The 20,735-nt window shown below is 41.1% G+C and overlaps 1 protein-coding gene across 1 annotated transcript in view; it reads right to left on the reverse strand.

Moving 5' to 3' along the window:
* Positions 1-10,326: 10,326 nt before the first annotated feature.
* The window catches only part of sgms1a (sphingomyelin synthase 1a), a 44,513-nt gene continuing 34,104 nt past the window's right edge, over positions 10,327-20,735 (reverse strand). Inside the window, exons 5-8 of the mRNA XM_080782201.1 lie at positions 19,774-19,891; positions 15,475-15,628; positions 14,594-14,760; positions 10,327-13,417 (exon numbers count right to left, since the gene is read on the reverse strand). Of these exons, the coding sequence (XP_080638327.1) occupies positions 13,241-13,417; positions 14,594-14,760; positions 15,475-15,628; positions 19,774-19,891 (616 nt within the window). The 3' untranslated portion in view covers positions 10,327-13,240. The remainder of the gene's footprint in view (positions 13,418-14,593; positions 14,761-15,474; positions 15,629-19,773; positions 19,892-20,735) is intronic.

Here is a 20,735-nt window from a genome sequence, read left to right on the forward strand (position 1 = left end):
TCAGTAAATACAGACTAGAGGTTGAGAGACCTCCTATAAAGTGTTTAACCATATTAACCCTGGCTGGCATCACTATTGGCATGTGGAAAGAAACCTCTAAATTCTCAATATTAGCAAAGATACTGTAGTAGCTGATCTGCAAGCTCACATGTGACATTGCTATCAGGGCCGTGCAGAGAGCACTGAGGTCTGAGGGGGCAGCTGGTGACCGAACTCCAGAAAAGGGCACGCGTCGATTTTGAGCACATGTGCACGCATACGTTCCGAAGTGTGACGATTCCTGGGTTCGTCTTTTGTGGGGGTCCCACTCCCTTGTGCCTAATGCTAATGAAGCAAGATGTTCTACAATAACTTGGCCCATGTCATTGGACAGTAAAATAGGCAATACATGCTGATTAGCATGTCAAGTTGTCAACATTAAAATATAATATCTATAAGGGCCACAGATGTTAGGCAAGCCATAAAACAAAAATCCCTTTGAGGCAAAAGGGCAGGCACTATTCATACAGGTTGGAGATTTTAGTGGCAATCATACTAGGTATAGACCAAATAAAATATGGTCCAAATTTAGCCTATATGACATACAGCACATTACAGTCAGAACCAAAACCCTAAAAAAAACATAATCGAAAAACTAAACCATATCGACCATTATGACTCACTAGTCTCGAACTCTTCCTATTAAAAAAAACTAAAAACATTTTCCAAGTCCGTTTAGATTGCCCAACAGACAGGGTCAGGCCATTCCAAAGAAAAATGTCCCATGTAAATCTTATCAAAATGTTTTACTTATAACGTTTGATTTACTTATAAAGTCTGCGTGAGCCAGCAGTTTTATTTTTGTTTGCCAGTGCCTTACCTAATGTAGGACACAGTGGTGGGAAAAGTACTCACGTTTATTACTTTTAGTAATACTAGTAATAAAAAGTCTGAAGTATCATCAAAATGTAAATCTTAAAGTACCAAAAGTAGAAAGTACGATTGTGCTAAATATCCCATTTCACAAGTTTACAAATGTACAGTATAAATGTAGTAACCGGTACCAATATTGACTATACACCTCCTCCTGCTTGTTAAGAGCAGGAGGAACCCCTGAGTGTAAACCTCACACTGTTCAATTTAACTGTGACCAATTTCCCCATAACAGGAACAATTTACGAGAGGCACTTTGTGGAAAATATAACAACTTTATTTCAAGGCAGCTACACAATATATATATATATATATATATATATATATATATATATATATACACACACACACATTAAAATGTTTGGGCAAAACGTCAGTGAGGCAAGTTAAGATGGCCTTCCTGGAAGAAACTTAGTAACCTGACGCTGCCAGATGAGGGCGGTATTGCGGAAACATATTCCCCAACACAACACTCATCTGGGATCTCTGACGGAGTTGAGCCCTGAGTCAGATCTGCTTCGTACCGAACCAATCAGCGTGAGCTAAAGGCGGGATGCGGATGTGACGGTATATAAACACGTCGATATGATTGGTTGTGTTTGCACGCCCACACGGTGATAGACAGACGCTCCCATCCAATCATCTACCATGTATCTTGAAAAAAAGGAACAGCCCCGTCATCGAATTTGCTTCCGCGATCCCAGATCCAAATAAGCTGTGAAACAAATTTGTGTAGCAAGCTTTTTGGATCTGGCAGCGTCAGGTTAGAAACTTAGACCATCTCCAGAAAAATCTTCAGAAACTGGACGACTGTCTGAGATAGACGATGTCCATGCACATGGTGTGCATGGACACACCATGTCAGATGTAAAGGAGCGACTTGGACATGCAAGAACGAAGCATGAGTTCAAGCCCGTTGCTCTCCCCAGGTTGGCGGAGGGTGTGTAGAGCCCCAGGATCACATTAGATAATTGACAGGGGTGAAAATGGGTTACAAAATCGTAATTTTCTTAAGGAGGCCGCCCGTCTGGTAGTCACTCTGCTGCTGGGAGCTCAAGATCACACATGGATAAAGATTGTTCAGTCAAAGCCACCTGTGAGAGCTTCCACTAAGAGTTAAAAAAAAAAGCCTGAAAAACACACAGCAGCCAGAAGACTTGTGAGGCCCAACATCAAGCCGACTGTCCAGTGCAACCATGATGCCTTGAACAAGGTTACACTTACACAATTTGCAACACTAGATGTTTTTAATAAATTATAATGGGATGAATCTAGAGTTGCAATACTCTCCATTGACAGCCCATTGATCCAAATTCAATTTCCAATCTGCAACATTAAACTCACCAACATTGCAGCTGTAGGCCAAGCTTGAATTATCCCCTTTCAATCTGTAAAGCGTTTCATTAAAAAAATAATCACTGTAGACATGTTATGAGCTACTTTGTATAGAAATGTATAGACTGGACCCTTAAGGAATTGGAAAAACACTCTAGTAGTATAAGTATATAACATTGCATTCAAATCATTGAATGCAAAGATCAATAAAACCTACTTTGATTTGCAGTGAATACTACAACAGCAGCAGCAGCAGGGGGGGACATCAACCGCACCACAGCTACAAGAAAAGACAGTGATATTACAAAACTGCATTTAAGTAGCCTACACAGACACAAAGTGCATACAATGTATATTGTTTCACCAGTAGCCCATCTATTCTCCAGGTCTCTAGACAGACACAGCAACAGAGCACCTCATTTGAAGACTGAAATAAACACATTACATTTGAATAAGATCAAATAAAACAATGTTGACAGAGACTAACAAACAAAAGCCAGTAGCAGTTTTAGACGCAACAAACATTTTGGCCTACCATGCTTTTTTCCTTCACCCTGTGGCAGAGTCAAAATGGCTCTTTGGGAGGAACTACACACTTTTATACTTCCTGTGCTGGTGGTCATGTGACTAAGTCAGGTGCAGTGAGTGCACCATTCACCCCACATTTACAATGCTCACAGTGCATTGCATCGCAACACATTATGTGCTTGCAGATCGGCTATTGGGCTGAAGAGATTAATTAACGTTTTTTATTTTTACTCCAGTAAAGTTAAAAGTACCTCAAACTTGCACTTATGTACAGTAAATGTACATGTTACTTTACACCACTGATTGTAGGACACATTTATGAAGCATTACACTCACTTCCATCCATGATCCATCCATTCACACCCCACCCACCCATCCATCCATCCATCCACCCACCCACAAACCCATCCATCCATCCACCCACAGTGACCCACCCACCCATCCATCCATCTATCCACCCACCCACCCACCCATCCATCATCCATCAATCTATCATTTACAGTCTACTGGCTAAATATAGCAGAGCAGTACTGGAAGTAACTCTAGAAGGCTAGCTGTCCAGTCCAGGCACACTACAAGTCTGGTCAATTGGACTAATGAGGGACCCGAGTGGGTACTGCTCCCAGGGCACTTCTGATGCTCAAGTTCGTTCCCATAACCCACCCTCCAACCCCCCCATAAACACACACACACACACACACACACACACACACACACACACACACACACACACACACACACACACACACACACACACACACACACACACACACACACACACACACACACACACACAATCGAAAGCCATCCATTAATAGACAAAACTCCTATTTGCTCTCCAAGAACTCAGTCATCACATACTATGTATGGTATTCTGAATAGACCACACCGCTGCACTGCTTAGAATAGAGTGTGGGTTTGTTAACCCATAAATCAGGTTGTTGTTTCTTTTGGCCGCCCGTTTGCATATCGTAAGGGGAGCTCAAATAACAGCCCCGCTTGAAATACTGTCATTCTGTTATGATCTGCATTGGCTTTTATTGTTTTACTTTATATTTTTTAGGGTGAAAACAAGGCTACGGTACAGTTATATAATCTAATATAGTTATATAATAATACTGAGAAACAAAGTGTATACAGTTGGGGAGAAAGTACTCCGATGTTTTGCTGAAGTCAAAGTAGGAGTACCAGAGACTTACAGTATGAATACATAAGCATTGGCATGAAAATATACTTACATTACCAAAGTAAAAGTACTCACATTTTTCAAAAATAGCAGATCTACAAATCTAAAATAGGGCATATTCTGCATTCACATGGAATCAGGCAAACCGGACTTCATTTTAGTGGACGGTTAACGGACAGTAAACGGAACAGGACGGCACGGCAGCCAGAACCGGCGACGGTAACGGCAGACGGCATCAATGTTAAAATATTTAGTCTTGCCTGATTCCATGTGAATGCAGCAATTATTGGTTAATGTGTTTGGAATCTAAATCTACAAAGTAACTTGTAACTAAAATCTGCCCCCCTGTCAAATAAATCGAGAAGGGAAATTTTGAAATGGGCAGAAAATGTGCGCCAGTTCACATCGCCAAGTCATAGACCGTCACGGTCTACGGCGAAACTGCCGTTCCCCACTGTGCTTTCTGCGTCCTCATACGTCACTGGCGTATACCCTTTGCATTGTACCAGTTCTACCTCCAGTATTTACAGTGTCAAAAACTGGAAAAATACTCAAGTGAAGGAACTCAAAATGTTATCAACTTAGTACGTGATCAGTACATATTTTTAGTTACTTTCCACCACTGAAACAGTGTGCTTTATGATAACTGTTAATAAGTAGCAAATCGGTTTATAGTCTGAATTGGAAAATCAGCTGGAATGCTGAAAAGGGTTGAATGAGGACAGAACAAAAAATTGGTCTACTCAGTTTAGTAAAGCATTAGTACTGTACATCGTTGCTGTCGGGCAGAAACCGCTTACGGTATCTCCACATTAGAACTTTTTGCGTGTGTTTTGGGTGAATTAACGTTCTATTGATAATACTATATAGTGTCACACAAAAGCATCAAAAGTAGTGTTTCCACAAGCTCGAAGCTTGAGCTTGTAGATCTGCGACTTTGGCTGTTTTTTGATACAAATCCTGAAAGGTATAACATTTTTGGAGATGATAGATTACATTGCAAACATCCAGAAACATATAAACACATGTACACACACAATGCACCACCTGTATTCTAGTATGTTTACAGTACATTAAGACAGTGGTTCTCAAATTGTGGTCCAGGGACCTCCAAGGCTCCCTGAGATGGTTCCAGTTAATATAGCATCAAAATAAGTTTAATCTCTTTTAACCTATATGCATTGAGTGTATGAGTATTGAGTATTTTTGAGTGGTGCAACCACTCCCTTACGGAGCTATGTGTGTGGCTGGCTGGGTAGTATGGGTACCTGCCTGGGTGCCTGCCTGGGTGCCTGGGTCTGAGCACGAAAACAGCATGGTTGTTTTTCACCACCTGTGCACAACCTAACACACACACACACACACACACACACACACACACACACACACACACACACACACACACACACACACACACACACACACACACACACACACACACACACACACACACACGCACATATTAACTGTTTATTTTCGGTTAATATGTTTTTCGGGTGTGCCAGTACAGTACTGTATCCTCTACTTAGTAGAGGATACAGTAGAGGGACCCCCACACGTTAACTCTGGCATTTCTCAACCGTTTTGGACGCGGGGCGGCACGCCAGAACCGGCCCGGCCCCCTGGGCGCGTTCCTGGGGGTCTGGAACTTCCGGAGACCCCCACACGGAGTTGCACCACTCACTTCACACGGGTGTGATTTTTGATCTACAAGTCATTTAATATTTCCAGATGGAGGTATGTCTGTGCTGCGGCCAAATACATTAATTTGGGGTGGGTCTATGACATGAAAAAGGTTTGGCAACCACTGAACTAGACTGAGCAAGAATTATCTGGCCTAATTAAGAAAGTTTTGACATTGCTTGGAACTGGGTGCATGAGCTCAGAATTTAACATCATCTTTCTCAGCAGTGCATGATGTGTGGGAGTTGGACTTGGCAAGGTAGCCAGGCCAGCAACATCTATCCATCGGTGCCAGGGAATACTTGAGTGAGCCGAGAGGACCCAGACCTTACAGAGATAATAAATAAACTTCTCTTCACGAAAACAAATTGGAAGGTCCTCCTGACTCTTTTAGCAAGCAATTCATCGCTGTTGGGCAGAAACCTCTGATCTCCTTTGTTTTCTTCCCCGTAAATGAATGCCTATTACATAAAAATAATAAAAATACGTCAGACAAAAACAATAGTAGCAGATCCACAAGCTCTAACTTTTCTTTGAATTTGGATCCTGAAAAGTAACAGTTTTGGACATAATATGCCATATTATGAGGTTTCCAGACAGAGGTCTTCCTGCTCTTTGGGCAAGCGATTACAAGTGTACCAGATGTTACACAACCATCAACCATTTTTGTTGAGATCATGGGTCAAAGCACTATTTTATTATAATTAGCAATGTATCATGTCCTATGTGCAGCATGTGCAACAGTGATGGTACCAATGATGGTAAATTGCAGTGCTGGTACTCAGATGTTGTAGTTGAGTAAAAGTAGCAATAACACAATGTAGACATTTATTCAGTTACAAGTTACAAAAAAAATAATACTTCAAACACTCACGTTCTGTCCATTCAGGCGCTTCATCATCATCATTGTGCTGTTTACTTTCTGTGTGGTTTAGGCCACCTTTAGGCCTTGTATGTGTATTTGAGACCTATGTTCCTTAGCCTAATTAGTAATTCTCCTCACCTGGTCAGCCTCACCAGGGTAGTTAATGAGGTGATTAGTTTGGTCAGAGTCAGTTCAGTTCAAGCCAGCACACTGTCAAGAGCTCTCTCTCACTGCGTGTTGAGTTAACCCTTTCTCTCAGGCCTTGGACAGGATAAGTTTGTGTGTTATTTGTTAAACTTTATGGCTCTTGAAGCATATCTTGGCTCTTAAAGCAATATGCTTGTAAGTTGGTTTGATCTTTTCTAAAATGTTTTGCAATTTGATTTGTTGAATGCAATTAGTACAGTGAGTACAACATGTTCTTTTTGTAATATTGTGTGATGCATAAAAATAACTAATGTTTTGGTTTATGATTGTACAGTATATGACACCAATGTTGTGTTTTCTATTTTTTCCTGTATTGCAGTTTTACAATTTAATCCAAGTCACTGCCTTTTGGAGCTTTATTGGGAACTTTGTTAGCCGTCTGCCAAGCCATACAGACTGTACACCAAACGTATAGTAAGGGCAGAACAATCATCATGACCAAACATGACCACACACAGCTTGTAGATCTGCTATTTTTGAATAGCCAAAGTATAAAATAGGGTTAAAGTGATCTTAACTAATTTGGCTGGGGACCCCCTGGAACCCCGTCAATGACCCCAGGCGGTTACCGGGGGTGCAGTACTTAGTTTAGACAGTTTTTGGTTTAGACTAGTCATTGGTTAGACCAGTCATTAGTCCTACAACTACTGTACAACCCATCTCAAACCCTCACCCTGAACCTAACCTCCCATGGGGCAGCACACCTAAACCTAACCTTAACCCATGTCTAACCACTGACTAGTATAAACTAAGTAGCCTATATGCACCCCGGTTCCCGGACCTCTCTTTGAAAAGACCTGGCCTACGGTACAGAGTCTGCATAACAAAACATGATGCCAAAATCAGCTCATCTGTGAATGAGTTGAGTGATATTCGGGCCATTAATAGAAGCATGATTGTGAACAAATAAAAGCACTCAATCCAAATATAGTGTAACTGTAATCACAAAGGAATCTACAAAGATTATTCATCTAACAAAATGGGGGGTCAGGCCTGTAAATCAAAGTTCATCCAATAACCTTTGTCTATTATGGTACACACATGAACTGTGATTAATAATTGTGTATTTTAAGTTGATTAAGTTATAAAATAAACAAACCAAATTAAAATTGTATTCACATTTCTTTCCTGCGAGGTGAACTCACTCACTGTGAATTGTAAACGAAGGGATTATGGTCTGAATATGAGTCCATGGCGCCATCTGCTGGTCAGACGACAGACAACCATGGCATCATCCTCCCACTGTGGGGAAGAAGTGCATAGAGAAATAGAGGAACTCTTGTCTCAGTAAGACAGCAGTCACAGCACCCCCCCTATCCCAAGGGGGAGCAGTGCACCAAAGCATTCTGGGAATTGTAGTCCAGGAAGGAAGTCTAAAATATCTAAAACCACATATTACACACAAAGTGTCCCTTTAATGTACGTTCTCAGCCTCACCAGGGAACACATTCTTCTTTACCGCCATCAGACTTATGAATAGATTAGACACTGAACACTACAAGGCCCAGACTATGGCCATACTGTATGTCTGGGGCAAATGGAATGGCTTTCTGCATTTTCTGGAACCTGACATTTTATACTTTTCAGTAGTTTTAGTATTAGATATAGTTTTAAGCAACTTAGTCTGTACATAGATTACTTGACACTAGGTAGCTGTTGTATGGGTTCATTATTCATACAACTGTAGCTGTTGTATGAATTTCTTGTGCCTTTTACTTTGTAACTGGTATTGCTGACATTAAATAAAGTTGAACTTTGAACCTTGTTTTTGTAACAATGACCAAGTGCAAAGTGACTATGGTGACAAAGCTGACAAATAATTGTAGTGCAGTAAAAAGTGCAATGCTTGTCTCTGCGATGTAACAAAATATGGAAACACATCACTGTAAGCGAATACAGTACTTGATGAATGATTGTACTCGATTACCTTCCAACCACAGACAGACACCTAAAGGGTTATTTGATAACATATATCGCTGCTGTCGGGCAGAAACCGCTCCATATAATTTCAACTTTATTTTCATAAACGAATGCCCTGCTTCGTCGTCACCATGCAATGAGTGTCATACAAAAAGTAGTGAAAATAGACAACCTGCAAGCTTACAGTACATGTCGCAGGTCTTTAAAATATAGTTTTGGATTACTTCCGCCTGACAGCGACGATATTGAATAAAGACCACAACAGTAAACACTGAATAGTAAAAGGTTTTTATTCAAAAGCCTAAATCGGCAGAATACTCTGTCATTTATCTATCATAAGTTTTACAAACATCTGGTATACACACACACACACACACACGCGCGCACACATGCGCGCGCACACACACACACAAAAAATGACAAACTGATTCACAGAGAAATATGACATACGGTATGACATAAACATTCAATATGTGGGAAAAAACAAACAATTAAAATAAGATTCCAGCTTGATTGGCAACTACAGGAGATACTGTAAACGTGGCAAACTCCACATCATAACAGTACGACCTCCGGATCACGTCCCCTAAAGACGAAGAGACGGACTGTATTGTACATCCTGCCCTGATTCTCATGAAATGTCCAAGCCAGGGCTGGGCGATATATATGCATGCACTATTATTTTGATACCCTCACCATCAATATTGCATTGGTTAAGCCTGGGGGTTTTTTGGGTCAATTTTCACAAAAGCTCAGAACGTGGCGCTTCTGAGAATTGTCCAAAGATCTGTCGATCTGCTGCTTCTGATATTTTGTGTGACGCTGTAGTGTGATCGAGTAGAGCATTAAAATATGGAGATAGGTTTCTGGCCAACAACAGCGATGTATAGCGACACATGGCCCAGCCCTGGATCAAGGTACAGTATCTCATGTTGCAGGAATATGCAGTGCTCATACTAAGGCCTTGTGCAGCACGGAGGAAAAAACTGATTCGTTTCTCAAAATCTGATCTAATAGGGACTGAATAACGACCGTCCACACTGTTATTTTCAAGTGATCAGGGGTTGTATTTAAGTACTATTCCTTTCCGACGGTGCCAAAACAAATAGCAATCTACAAAGCTTGTAGATCTGCTATTTTTGGCAAGCGATTTTTGTCCTTAAAAATCAGGGATTGAGTCGCATTTCAAAACATCTTAGGAATGGGTCTCAAATCTGATTCTTCACACACACACACACACACACACACACACACACACACACACACACACACACACACACACACACACACACACACACACACACACACACACACACACACACACACACACACACACACACACAAAGTGTGTTTTGGTGTTCAGACTTAGGCTACAAATCAGATTTTGAACTGTCAGTGTGAATAGAACCAAAATGAGATGTTCCAAGTATAGTCGGATCGACTCCAGAGAGCTGCAGTTGATTTATGACACGGAAATGCTATGGACAATACAAGGACACAGGAAGGAATCTAAAAGAGCTTGTAGCCATTTTTACAGTCGATGGCTTAACAAAACAAAACAAAACAAAAAATATATATATATACGTTTCACAAGCTTACACGAGACGTGGTCAAACCAGTCCGTTACTCCCATATCACTCAAATTTAAAAAAACGACATTTCTCACATACAGTATGCAGGTTTTCTTTGGGGGGGGGAAACTGTGTTAATTTTCAAATTTTTAAGAGAACTTGGGCTAATTTCGGTTGCACGTATTGGTCAACACAGTTGATTTCATCAATTATTTGAGCAAGAATTTAGCCTTTGGACGAGATTTCCACGTCAGAAAAGTGCTATGAAATGACATGTTCACTTTTTAAGCAATATTATTATTATTATTTAGACAATTCAGTCATCAGTTCAAGAAAGAATAGGAGATGCAAAATGTTAACATGCAAGTGTGCTTATATGACCATAAACAAAAGACAGTTTCACATTCATGGAAGCTCGTTTTCCTCTCTGCATGTAATACATTTGGCCAGCCCTGTGCCACATGCTGCCCACTTATCGATTTCAGTATATTTGGCCAATTACACGAGCAAGTGGTTATATTTTTTGGCATTGCACTAGGTCTGCTACCTTGGCATTAGTGAGTTCTCATCCAGCGCTATGTGTGAGGAACTATGTATTTCCTCATTGACCAGGCATACCGTTGTCTAAACTGTAGTAAAAATAGGGAATATAATGTCATTAATTACATTAGTAGAGAACTCGCTAATGCTATGGCGGGTCCAGAGTTAGCATTGCACTTATGAGGCATGTTGAACATACAAGACAGACGTGCCTTCGAAACCGTAAGGTAACATGGTTAATGTAGTACATGACAAACACAACCACAGCTATACACGGCATACAGTACGACGAACCTTCCCAAAAGCATGCTCCTTCCGACGCTTCAGTTTTAAACGAGGACGACATTTGGTTGCTACATATATTTACGAAATGACAAGTTCACCGCAAAAGTGTAAACTCGTCGTGGCGTGGATGAGTTAAAATGAGGACATTTGCAGCAGAGGATGCTAAAAAGACATTCTGCCAGCAGGGACCGCATTGATCACCAACGTTGATTCACTGACTACCAGGCCAGTCGAGGTCAAATATGGGGGAGTATCTCTGAGTAAATCCCCGTAGTAATGTTGTAGCCAAAAAAAAAAAAAAGATCTAAGAGGAAGAAGTGTCACATTGGGGAGTATAAATTAAGCTTAAGAGTTGCTGCAGTGATGTACAAAATCCAGGACCGGAGCAGTTTCATATAAGTTTTGGGGTTTCCCAGTAAGCTCATAAACTTTAACATCCTCATTCTGGGCATATTATAATAGGCGAATAGAGGTGAAGAATAAACATTCGCCAAAAACATTTAGCGTAGAGGGGGGAAAAGAACAACGGGACTAGACCAAGTAAAGATCCCTGTGGGACCCCGGGGTCAACAAAGTATAGCAGGGGTTAAGTGGTTATGGGATAAAATGAACAGAGCGTATCGGCGCGATTGAAACCAGCAGCAAAGACAAGGTTCAAGCATCGAGAGGACAAGATCAGAACTGTCTGAGGAGGGTCACAAAATGACAAAAGTACACAGATAAAAATGTATATATATATAAAAAGAAATTGTCAAATTATCTTAGGACAATGACAACCCAAGCTCAAACTGATACTCCCCCGAAGCATAAATAAATAAACAGGACATTTCACTCTATGTACTTAACTTTGGGAAGGAAGACCAATCTTCTGGTAAGGCTGGCTTAATTATTCTTACATTCATGCGAGCAAGACTGTTAGCTATGGTCAGGTTCCACCCAGGGTGGGAAACCCCACACAAAGTAGAGGAACACAAGACCCCCTGTGTAGGGATGGGACGAGAAAAGAACGCTCGCGATAGTTGTATTAATCTATTGTGAAATTGTCCTATGTCAAACACCTACTAGGATAAATTAGCTTTTGTTGAGCTGCAAAATCAGTACCAGCTAAACCCTCTATACTTGAGAAAAACATGTAAAGAGCACATTCGGTATGCTTTTTTTCCACTATACACAAATCGATTCCACAAAAGTAGCAGCTCTATATGATCAACGCTGCGGGCTTGTAGATCGGCTATCCCCCCCTCCCCCCAGAATAGGGGATGCTGGGGTTTCTGGTAGTTGGCAAAAGTGGCATTGTAAAGTTTTAAGCATATTTTGATGATGGCGATATTATTGTTTAATCGCAATCGTTTTTGCCCACAATAACGGTGACATGTAATTTCCTTATGGTCCCATCCCTACCCCTGTGCCACGGTGTGGACAAGCCCACACACAAAGCAGAGGGACACAAAGACAACGGACTTGAACTGTACAATCAAGCTATAAGGAAAGGCACTGGAATAATGCTGTACACAATGATAGATTATTTTGCTCTCAGTTCTTCCATCTTGAAAAAGGTAAAAATCTAAAAAAATTCTTCTGTTTGGACATCATTCATTTTTGAAAAATAAAGTTGGAGTACTTAGAAAAATCTTTTCTTTTCTTTTTTTTTTTACATTTCAATTTTGTTTTTAGCAAGTTTTTACAAAAGTAATTCACTATAAAAAGGGAAAAGGGAACTGATTATGGCATTTTGGTTATTAAATAAACGTTTCACGTAATTTGAATGAAATAAATCTTGGATAAGAACCTTCAACAAATTAATCATAACTCAAAGTCCATATGGCCTGACTGAATAAGAGTGAAAGTAAGTTGAAATGCTTTCTCGATCTACAACACAAAGCAGCAGACCTGCAACAGGGTTGAAGGAGAAAAACAAATTGATTAGTGCCGTTTTCAAAAAAAGAAAAAAGTAAATGCCACCAGGAACTTAGGAAGAGAGCGACGAATGTAGAGAAAATGTTTTTTTTTGTTTTTAAAGAAAGAAAGTAGTGAGTTCACAGTGCTAGCCATTTAGATAGGGATGTGTCTATTGAGCACTGGCGAGGAAAAAAGGACAACGCTTAAGTGTCACAAAGCCATCTTTCCATGGGTGACATTTGCCACTGTGGGGGACATCTTTCCTCCTGGCCTCCTTTCACGTGAGCAGGGAGGAGGAAAGGGGGGACTTCACAGACTCTCTAGTCTGTTGTACTTGACACCACGGGCCCACGGCGACGCACGCCATGTGAATGGCAGCTGATAGTTCCGAGGGACTATGCCTTTGACGTTCTCCTCAAAGTACTGGAACATCCGGTACCACCAGACCCGGGAGAAAGGGTTGCTCTGCGATGTCTCCTTCAATGACTGAATCAAAACAAATGGAACGCATTATTATTATTATTTTATGAACCGGGATTATTAGTTATTTATGAATTGTACCAAAACACGGAAGACAAAATACGGAAGACAGTTGACTGCCAGTCAATAACTGTGTGGGTGAGCCTTAATTTTTACCTCTCCCAGATGCCAGGTAAATGAGACACTAACAGAGCACGTTTTATTCAAACACATACACAGCAAATGACTGAGGGCTATTCGGGAGTTTATGCGTATTGTTAAGCCTGTCCCAGCTATCAAGTTTAACAACTTTGCCCCACATCCTTTTATAGTTCCAACAGGACTTATGCATGCAATGTTGCTTAATTACACCCAGTCTGGGTTTTAGCTGGAATGCGTGCAGGATTTGTGGAAGGCAAATATGGTGAATAGAGCACATCCCTGAGTCCCAATTTCACATCTCTGTATTGAGAGAGGTTACAGACAAGAACTGGTGAAACCAAACTATTAAAATGAAACATAATTCAGTTCAGTTGAACTAGTAGTAGCATCCTCAGAGCTTTTAAAAAGGCCTGGACTTAAAGTATTCGTCATTAACACCAATGTGTTTTCGTTGGGTAATGCACTCTACCCAAATATATTCTTGTATTGCAGCCTTTGCGCTCAGACAGTGTTGCAAACTACTAGGATTGTTGCCTTTGCTACCTTAAAAAGGTAGCTCTCAACCAAACAGACTACTACAGATTACTACAGACTGGCTCACGGTACCGGCATGGAGACCTACATTAACCATCGACTATTATTAGCATTAGCTCACGCTGATTATCTTTCGCCAGAAATGTTAACATGCAGTACAAAATCACAAATGACATCCGAACCATGGACAGCGAACTTAGATTCAGAGTAATGGAGCATTGAAAAACCCACTGTTTTAAAAGGGGGTTCAGAGGGCGTGTGCCAATTACAGAGGTATCATATTACTCAGCATCCCTGGGAAAGTTTACGCCAAGGTACTGGAAAGGAGGGTCCAGCCGATAGTCGAACCTCAGATTCAGGAGGAGCAATGTGGATTCCGTCCTGGCCGTGGAACAACTGACCAGATCTATACTCTTGCAGGGATCCTGGAGAAGGCCTGGGAGTTTTTGCAAATATGTACGTACAGTAGATGGCAATAAAATAATTAAAAAGGTGCAGAAGTGGTACCTGCTGGTTGGCCATGGTGTGATACCACCAGAAGAGACGTGTAGTGATGAAGTAGGCCACCACCACGTCCACAGTGTAGTGGTCATGAGCCAGCAGGATGCACAGGATGCCCACTGCACTCAGCGTCCAACAGAACCAGTGGTACCACCAGAACCGCTTTGGGGAATCTGACCGTTTGGGAAGGACAAGAAGAATAAACAGGGTTAACAACAATAATACACTATAGGCAAAAGGTGCACAGCACACTGGTCCTTGAGGTGCCAGTCAACGGGAAAGATACTGAATGTATAGCCGCACACTCGTGGTGACTTGTAGTCCAGGAAGGAAGTGACACATTTTCATGACACATTTTGGTCATGAACATGGCGTCATGACTAAAATATCTAAATACACATACTACACACATAAAACCCCCAGGAAAGTGTTTCTTGTGTCCTAATCTGGTTGCAAAAGGAGTGAAGTGGCCCCTTAAGTACAGTGCTTGAGTGCTTCGTTACTTTACAGCACTGGTGGTGTTGAAGATCTCTGATACGTGTGGGTACATGACGTGTCTGGCTAGGGAGAGATATGGAACACTTGTCCGACTGGCAGAGCAAGGCTCTGTAAAAGTGCACAAATTAAGCATGACAGTGACATTTCCTCTTTCGTTTTAGACATAAAACGCCATTTCCCCCGTGTCGACACTAGATGTCACTGTTGCATCAATAGGGCTTCTGGGCCAATGGAACCGGCATTGCAACATTGTAGCTCTGGCTGGTTCAAAGATTAACTGATTTACACCACCATTAAATAATTTAAACAGACATACCGGTACACCGAGTTACATTCCTTGATGAAGAGATAGGTTAGTGTTAGCATGACAGTGTGTTGTCAGTACTTACATTCCTTGATGAAGAGATAGGTTAATGTCAACATGACGGTGTGTCCGCTGTACAGGTAGTCTCCACACATGGTGTGAGAGCCTGTGATGGACAGACCTCCTCCAGCTATCATCTTCATTATCCTCCTCATCTGAGCCTCCCAGTTCCCCAACAGCTACACAGGAACACACACACACACACACACAAGACATTCAGAATGATAATATTAACAACAACAATAATCTAAAAAGAATAATCTATAGAAGTGAGTTCTTTAACACAATGATTCATTGTCCAGCTCCTCCATCCGGGGAGGAGCTTACCTTGCTCTTGTTTTCATTTATACGATAAATAATCCAAAGTGTTCATATTTTGAACGAGAGGCGGATGAGAAGTCAGAAATGAAGCGCTTAGTATATCCATCAGATCAAAACCACGGAGAGCGCCGTGGGTTACAAGAGACGACGCATTCTTTCTGCTGCGCTAACAGCCAAGTGAACGGGGCGGTAATATGAACGAAGAGCGAAGTGTATGGTGGCCTCATTCAAAAATAAAAAAAGGAAAAAGTTCAGAATATTGTTCTCTCGCCTGATATCATTGAGGATGCGCTAGGACGTGTACACACGTCCTATGCATCCGTCGATTGGATTCCCTATGACGTTTCCAGACGTCCTACGGATGAAATGTGTTAAGAGAGTTTTAAAAGTGGCCAGTGAGGTAGCCTGTCAAACTCCCAGAGGAAGTTGATTCCACAAATGTGGAAGCAATTGGAAACAAACCCATGGGCCATTAACAACTGAATACATCTCACATGAGAAGATAAGGAAAAATATGTAATTTAACGGCTATAGAAAAATTATCAATGTTTTTCTTTAAATCATAAGAAAAGTTGCCGTGAACATGCAGCTTACATGGAATGGAAATAAATATGTGTCTGATTGGCACATCTGAAACAAATGCATTACGAGGCCATCGTGTTGATTACAAAGTTGTGAATGACCACATTTCTCTGGGGACTGGAACGAGCTGCATGCCTGCTGTGGAATTGTGAATTATTGTGGAATTGACGCGTCTATGTGACTGATAGCCTACGGACGAGCAACAGCTTGCTGGATATAATAGGTTTTTGACAAGGAAACAACAGGGAACAAAATAATCCATAGACAATAACGAAAGTCTTAAACAAAATGGGGTGCTTTGGGGCACACCTCGTCATAGCAGCAAAACAATGCTAGAGACTTTAGGCAACGTTGGTGCGGTGGAGAGATAGCTTAACCCATTTCAGTCGGACAACTCTTAGAATTAATTTAGAATATATATTTATTGAGCATGAATTGCATAATATTGAGCATAGATATATGAAGCATAGTTTGGCGTCAGGGCTCTGTCCCTATTAATTCCCTGTAACATTACAGTTAAAGTTATATAAAGTCAAATAGAATGACACGGAATTAATTAAGACCCTCAGGGGGGCTACACAGAGGCTACAGGTGGATGTTGGGGAGGCGGTGGGATTTGCAAAACGTCATGAGCAGCATGTTAGCAGCAAGCGAGGCAGGGATAGGCAGCAGCAGTGACGCACGTCCACACAGCAGGAGAGAAGCCAGGAATGAGCAGGTAGGCAGAACGGTTTAAATAGCCGCTCTGATCAGGTAAGGAGTGCATGTGACTAGTCACCTGATCAGGTAAGGAGTGCATGTGACTACCGTAGTCACCTGATCAGGTAGGCGCAATCTCGAGTTGTCAACTAGCTACGCAGGTGCATCATTACAAGTTTTAAAACTGGGCACGTGTCATTTCAGATTTCTGCTTGGGGGTCCATCAGGTTCCACTACTCTCAGAGTCACAGACCCGTTAAGGTTAAGGGCAATAAGGGGTCCGACTGGTCCTCCCGGGAGGGCCCCGAGCCAGATGTTAAGAAACTAGGGGCTAGATTTTGAAGGTGCGTTTTACCTATTACAGTAATATGAGCTGGGGGCGTGAGGTATGTCATATTGCAATTTTAAGCATGTTAAGAAGCGCTTTCGACACCCCGTGGAGTGCGCAAAACGGCCTTGAATTAGTCATGGGAGTGTTTAAGGCGTGTTTGAGAGTTACCCAATCAACATGTCTGTACTATTTTCTTTACCAGTCAGCTGATGTCACATACGGAATGCGCACTTTGGGGATCGTTATTATTACATTTCTTCAGGCTGGCACCATAGAAGACATGACATATGACTTTGTCACATTTGGGTTAATTATTCCTATTGCACTGCATGCTGTCACCTTTATGCCTCAAAATAAGTTGTTTCTATTGAGAAACACCAGTAAAATTATATTTTAATTTAAATTATAATTATATTATATTTGAAATGAGTAATGAGTTGAATGCCTGGTGCGTATGCCCGTGATGCGGTATGGTCCCGTGATGGTATGGTCTTCGCTCGTAGCATTTTATTGAAGAAGACTTGAATCGAGTGTGATACAGCGTATGAAAGCAAACTTCCCAAGGATTGTGGATATGTTTTTGTTTTTTTTTAAGGTTGAGAAATGAAAGAATTATGGCCGTTTCTAATCTCAACATTTTAATAAAAAGACGCAATAAAAAGACGCTGTTGACATGTCTCAGAGAAACAAGTAAATAGGTCTATAAAAAGAATCCCAAAATAAGCGCATATAACAGGGGTCTGTAACCTATTTTAAATGAAGTGCCATGTTTTTATTTTCTAGATAGTGAGTCTGCTATATCCAGATTAATTTTAATGACACCACATTAAAATAAAAAACATATTTTGATTGTCCACAAATATTCCATCTTTTTAAATATTTTCTTGCACATTGTTATAATGATCATTATATATCCGCCTGCAGTCAGAGTTCATAGTTTTAATGAATGAATGTGATTCATTGTGAGCTGGTAGATCTGCTATTTTCAAAAGTAAAATTTTAATTACATTTTTGTATTAGCCGTCCTTAGTTGGGCAAATGCATTCATCTGGGGATCCTTGACATGGGAATGTGCTGTGTGAGGATCACTGGTTTAAACAACATTAGGAGAAACCTTTAGAAACAAGAAAAGCAACCACAACTACCAATATTTACAAGCAACTTTACAGAAAAAGAAGCCGCTTATAATAAACAGACTTGGCAACACTCCAGCAGCGTCCCAGAGCCGCTCAAGTGTAAAATCAAACAGTGCTTTATCTTCTTTTTGCGTTTATGAGGTGCCTAGACCCACGTCTAATCGTTATGCGCAGGTCAAGGGGCTTAATAGCAAATTGCGCAAAGCGAAAATAATTAACATATGGACACTCCCACAATGCTAAAATATTCAGCAACGTCGTATTCCATATGTGTGTGCGTTCAACACGGGACGATAAGGCTTTCATAATACGATTGTGCGCAGAGCGAGGCCAATTTATGTATTACCACATGGTAAAACGCACCTTCAAAATCTAGCCCTAGGGGTTCACCACAGTTTCATTCACACTTAAAGAGGAAATGCACGTGTGAGTGAGACGCTTCTGCTTTGTGGGGATGTTGGTTAGAGTTGACCTAAAGATAAGTTGAACTGGTGTGGAAATTACTGTACTTCCAGTTTCACAGATTTAAATACTTTTGCGTCAAAGGGAACACTTTGTTTCTGTCTTGCGTTGCATATTAGTACAGTCTGACTCTGTGGTGCATGGCAATCAAGTGAGGTCATCTCTCTTTGCAGAAAAGGATTCCAACATTTTAACAAGATTTAGGAAATCTAGCGCCACAAGACACAGTCAATTAACACTGACGGCATTGCAGTTGGATAAAGGAACCTGTGTGTTAACGACACCAAAACCAATGGCACAGGTCACTTCTAGGCTACAGCATTTCATATGACAAGGCATACAACTCACTCTCTGTGGCTGCTGTTGTATATTACATACCTATGGTTCCCAAACTGGGGGTCTTAATGCTTAATGTGCAAGTTTTATTTTCTCACTCAACAGTAAACAGGGTATCAGAGGGTATCTGCACATTTCTAAAGTGACGATTTAAAGGACCTTACGACGTTTTTTTAATACAAAGCAAGACCATTACTGCGTCAAAAGTCAACAAACTATATAATATATATACTGTATATACTGTAATAGCACAGCTATTTTGACAATAATTCACGCGTGGAACAGACTCAAACTAAATATAATAGCTGAACTACCACAATTCCAAGTCCTTGTCATGGTGGCCAGTAGTGGGGGGGTGGGGTCTCCAGTTCAAATATTATATATGATTATTTTGGGGGTCACAGCTTGAACAGGTTGAGAGAATAGATAAGAGCAGTGTGTACTGTATGTAATGTACCTTTGGAGAGCATTTGAAGTGCATCCCAGGCACAGGCAGAGTGGTGATGTACATGGTGACACACCGGTACAGGTAGAGCGTGCCCACGATGAAGAAGAACCGGCGACCAACAATAGACCTGGAGGAAACAAAGCACGAGAGAGAGAAATGTACAGAATGCTCATCAGATTGAGATGTACAAAACAACAACACCGCGACGGTTCACGAAGCCCTGGGGACGGAAAGTTAAACGGAGCATGACATAAACAAGTCTTTATTTAGTATGTAGCTTCATGAGGCTGGAAACGTTCACCTCGCCCGTGCACACTCATACAGGCGATGGTGACTAAATATATTGAACATTTCGTCAATACATGAAAACTAGACTAAAATGCCAGGGAGGGGAAAGCAAAGAAATGGGAGAGCAGCAATATTGCTGGAGACAGTGTGGGAGTGCCAATCACTCCCATATATTTTGGCTGTGTGAGAAGGTGCAGGCATTTTGGGACTGTGTTCACCAGAACCCGGTGAAAATGATGGGATATAACATCATTCGTGACCCCCGTAGTTTATACCTTGGATCAGAGGACATAATAGGACATGAGGACTTATACCTGTTCAGAATATTGCTAATAGCAGCTGAGAAAGCCATCAGGAGGAGATGGTTGAAAGCAGACCCTCCTAGAGAGGAGCACTGGATGGAAATGATTGAAGAAATATATCTCATGGAGAAAATATGACTCATAATCTGAGGACCAACGCGGAGCTATTTGAAAAACGTTGGGAAAAATGGCATTTATACAAGAGTGCTTTTGTTTAGCTTTTGTTTTTGCCGTCTTCGTTTTTGTTTTGCTCTTGTTTTTCTTGAATGTATGTATGTACGTTTCGATTGTTGTTTGGGAAATAAAATAAAAACAAAATGTCAGGGAGGGATTATGGGAGAAGAGATCCAGTAGAACTAAAAGACAAGTCATTTTATGCTT

The sequence above is a fragment of the Protomyctophum bolini genome (assembly GCF_963924005.1).
Source record: "Protomyctophum bolini genome assembly, chromosome: 14".
NCBI lineage: Eukaryota > Metazoa > Chordata > Actinopteri > Myctophiformes > Myctophidae > Protomyctophum > Protomyctophum bolini.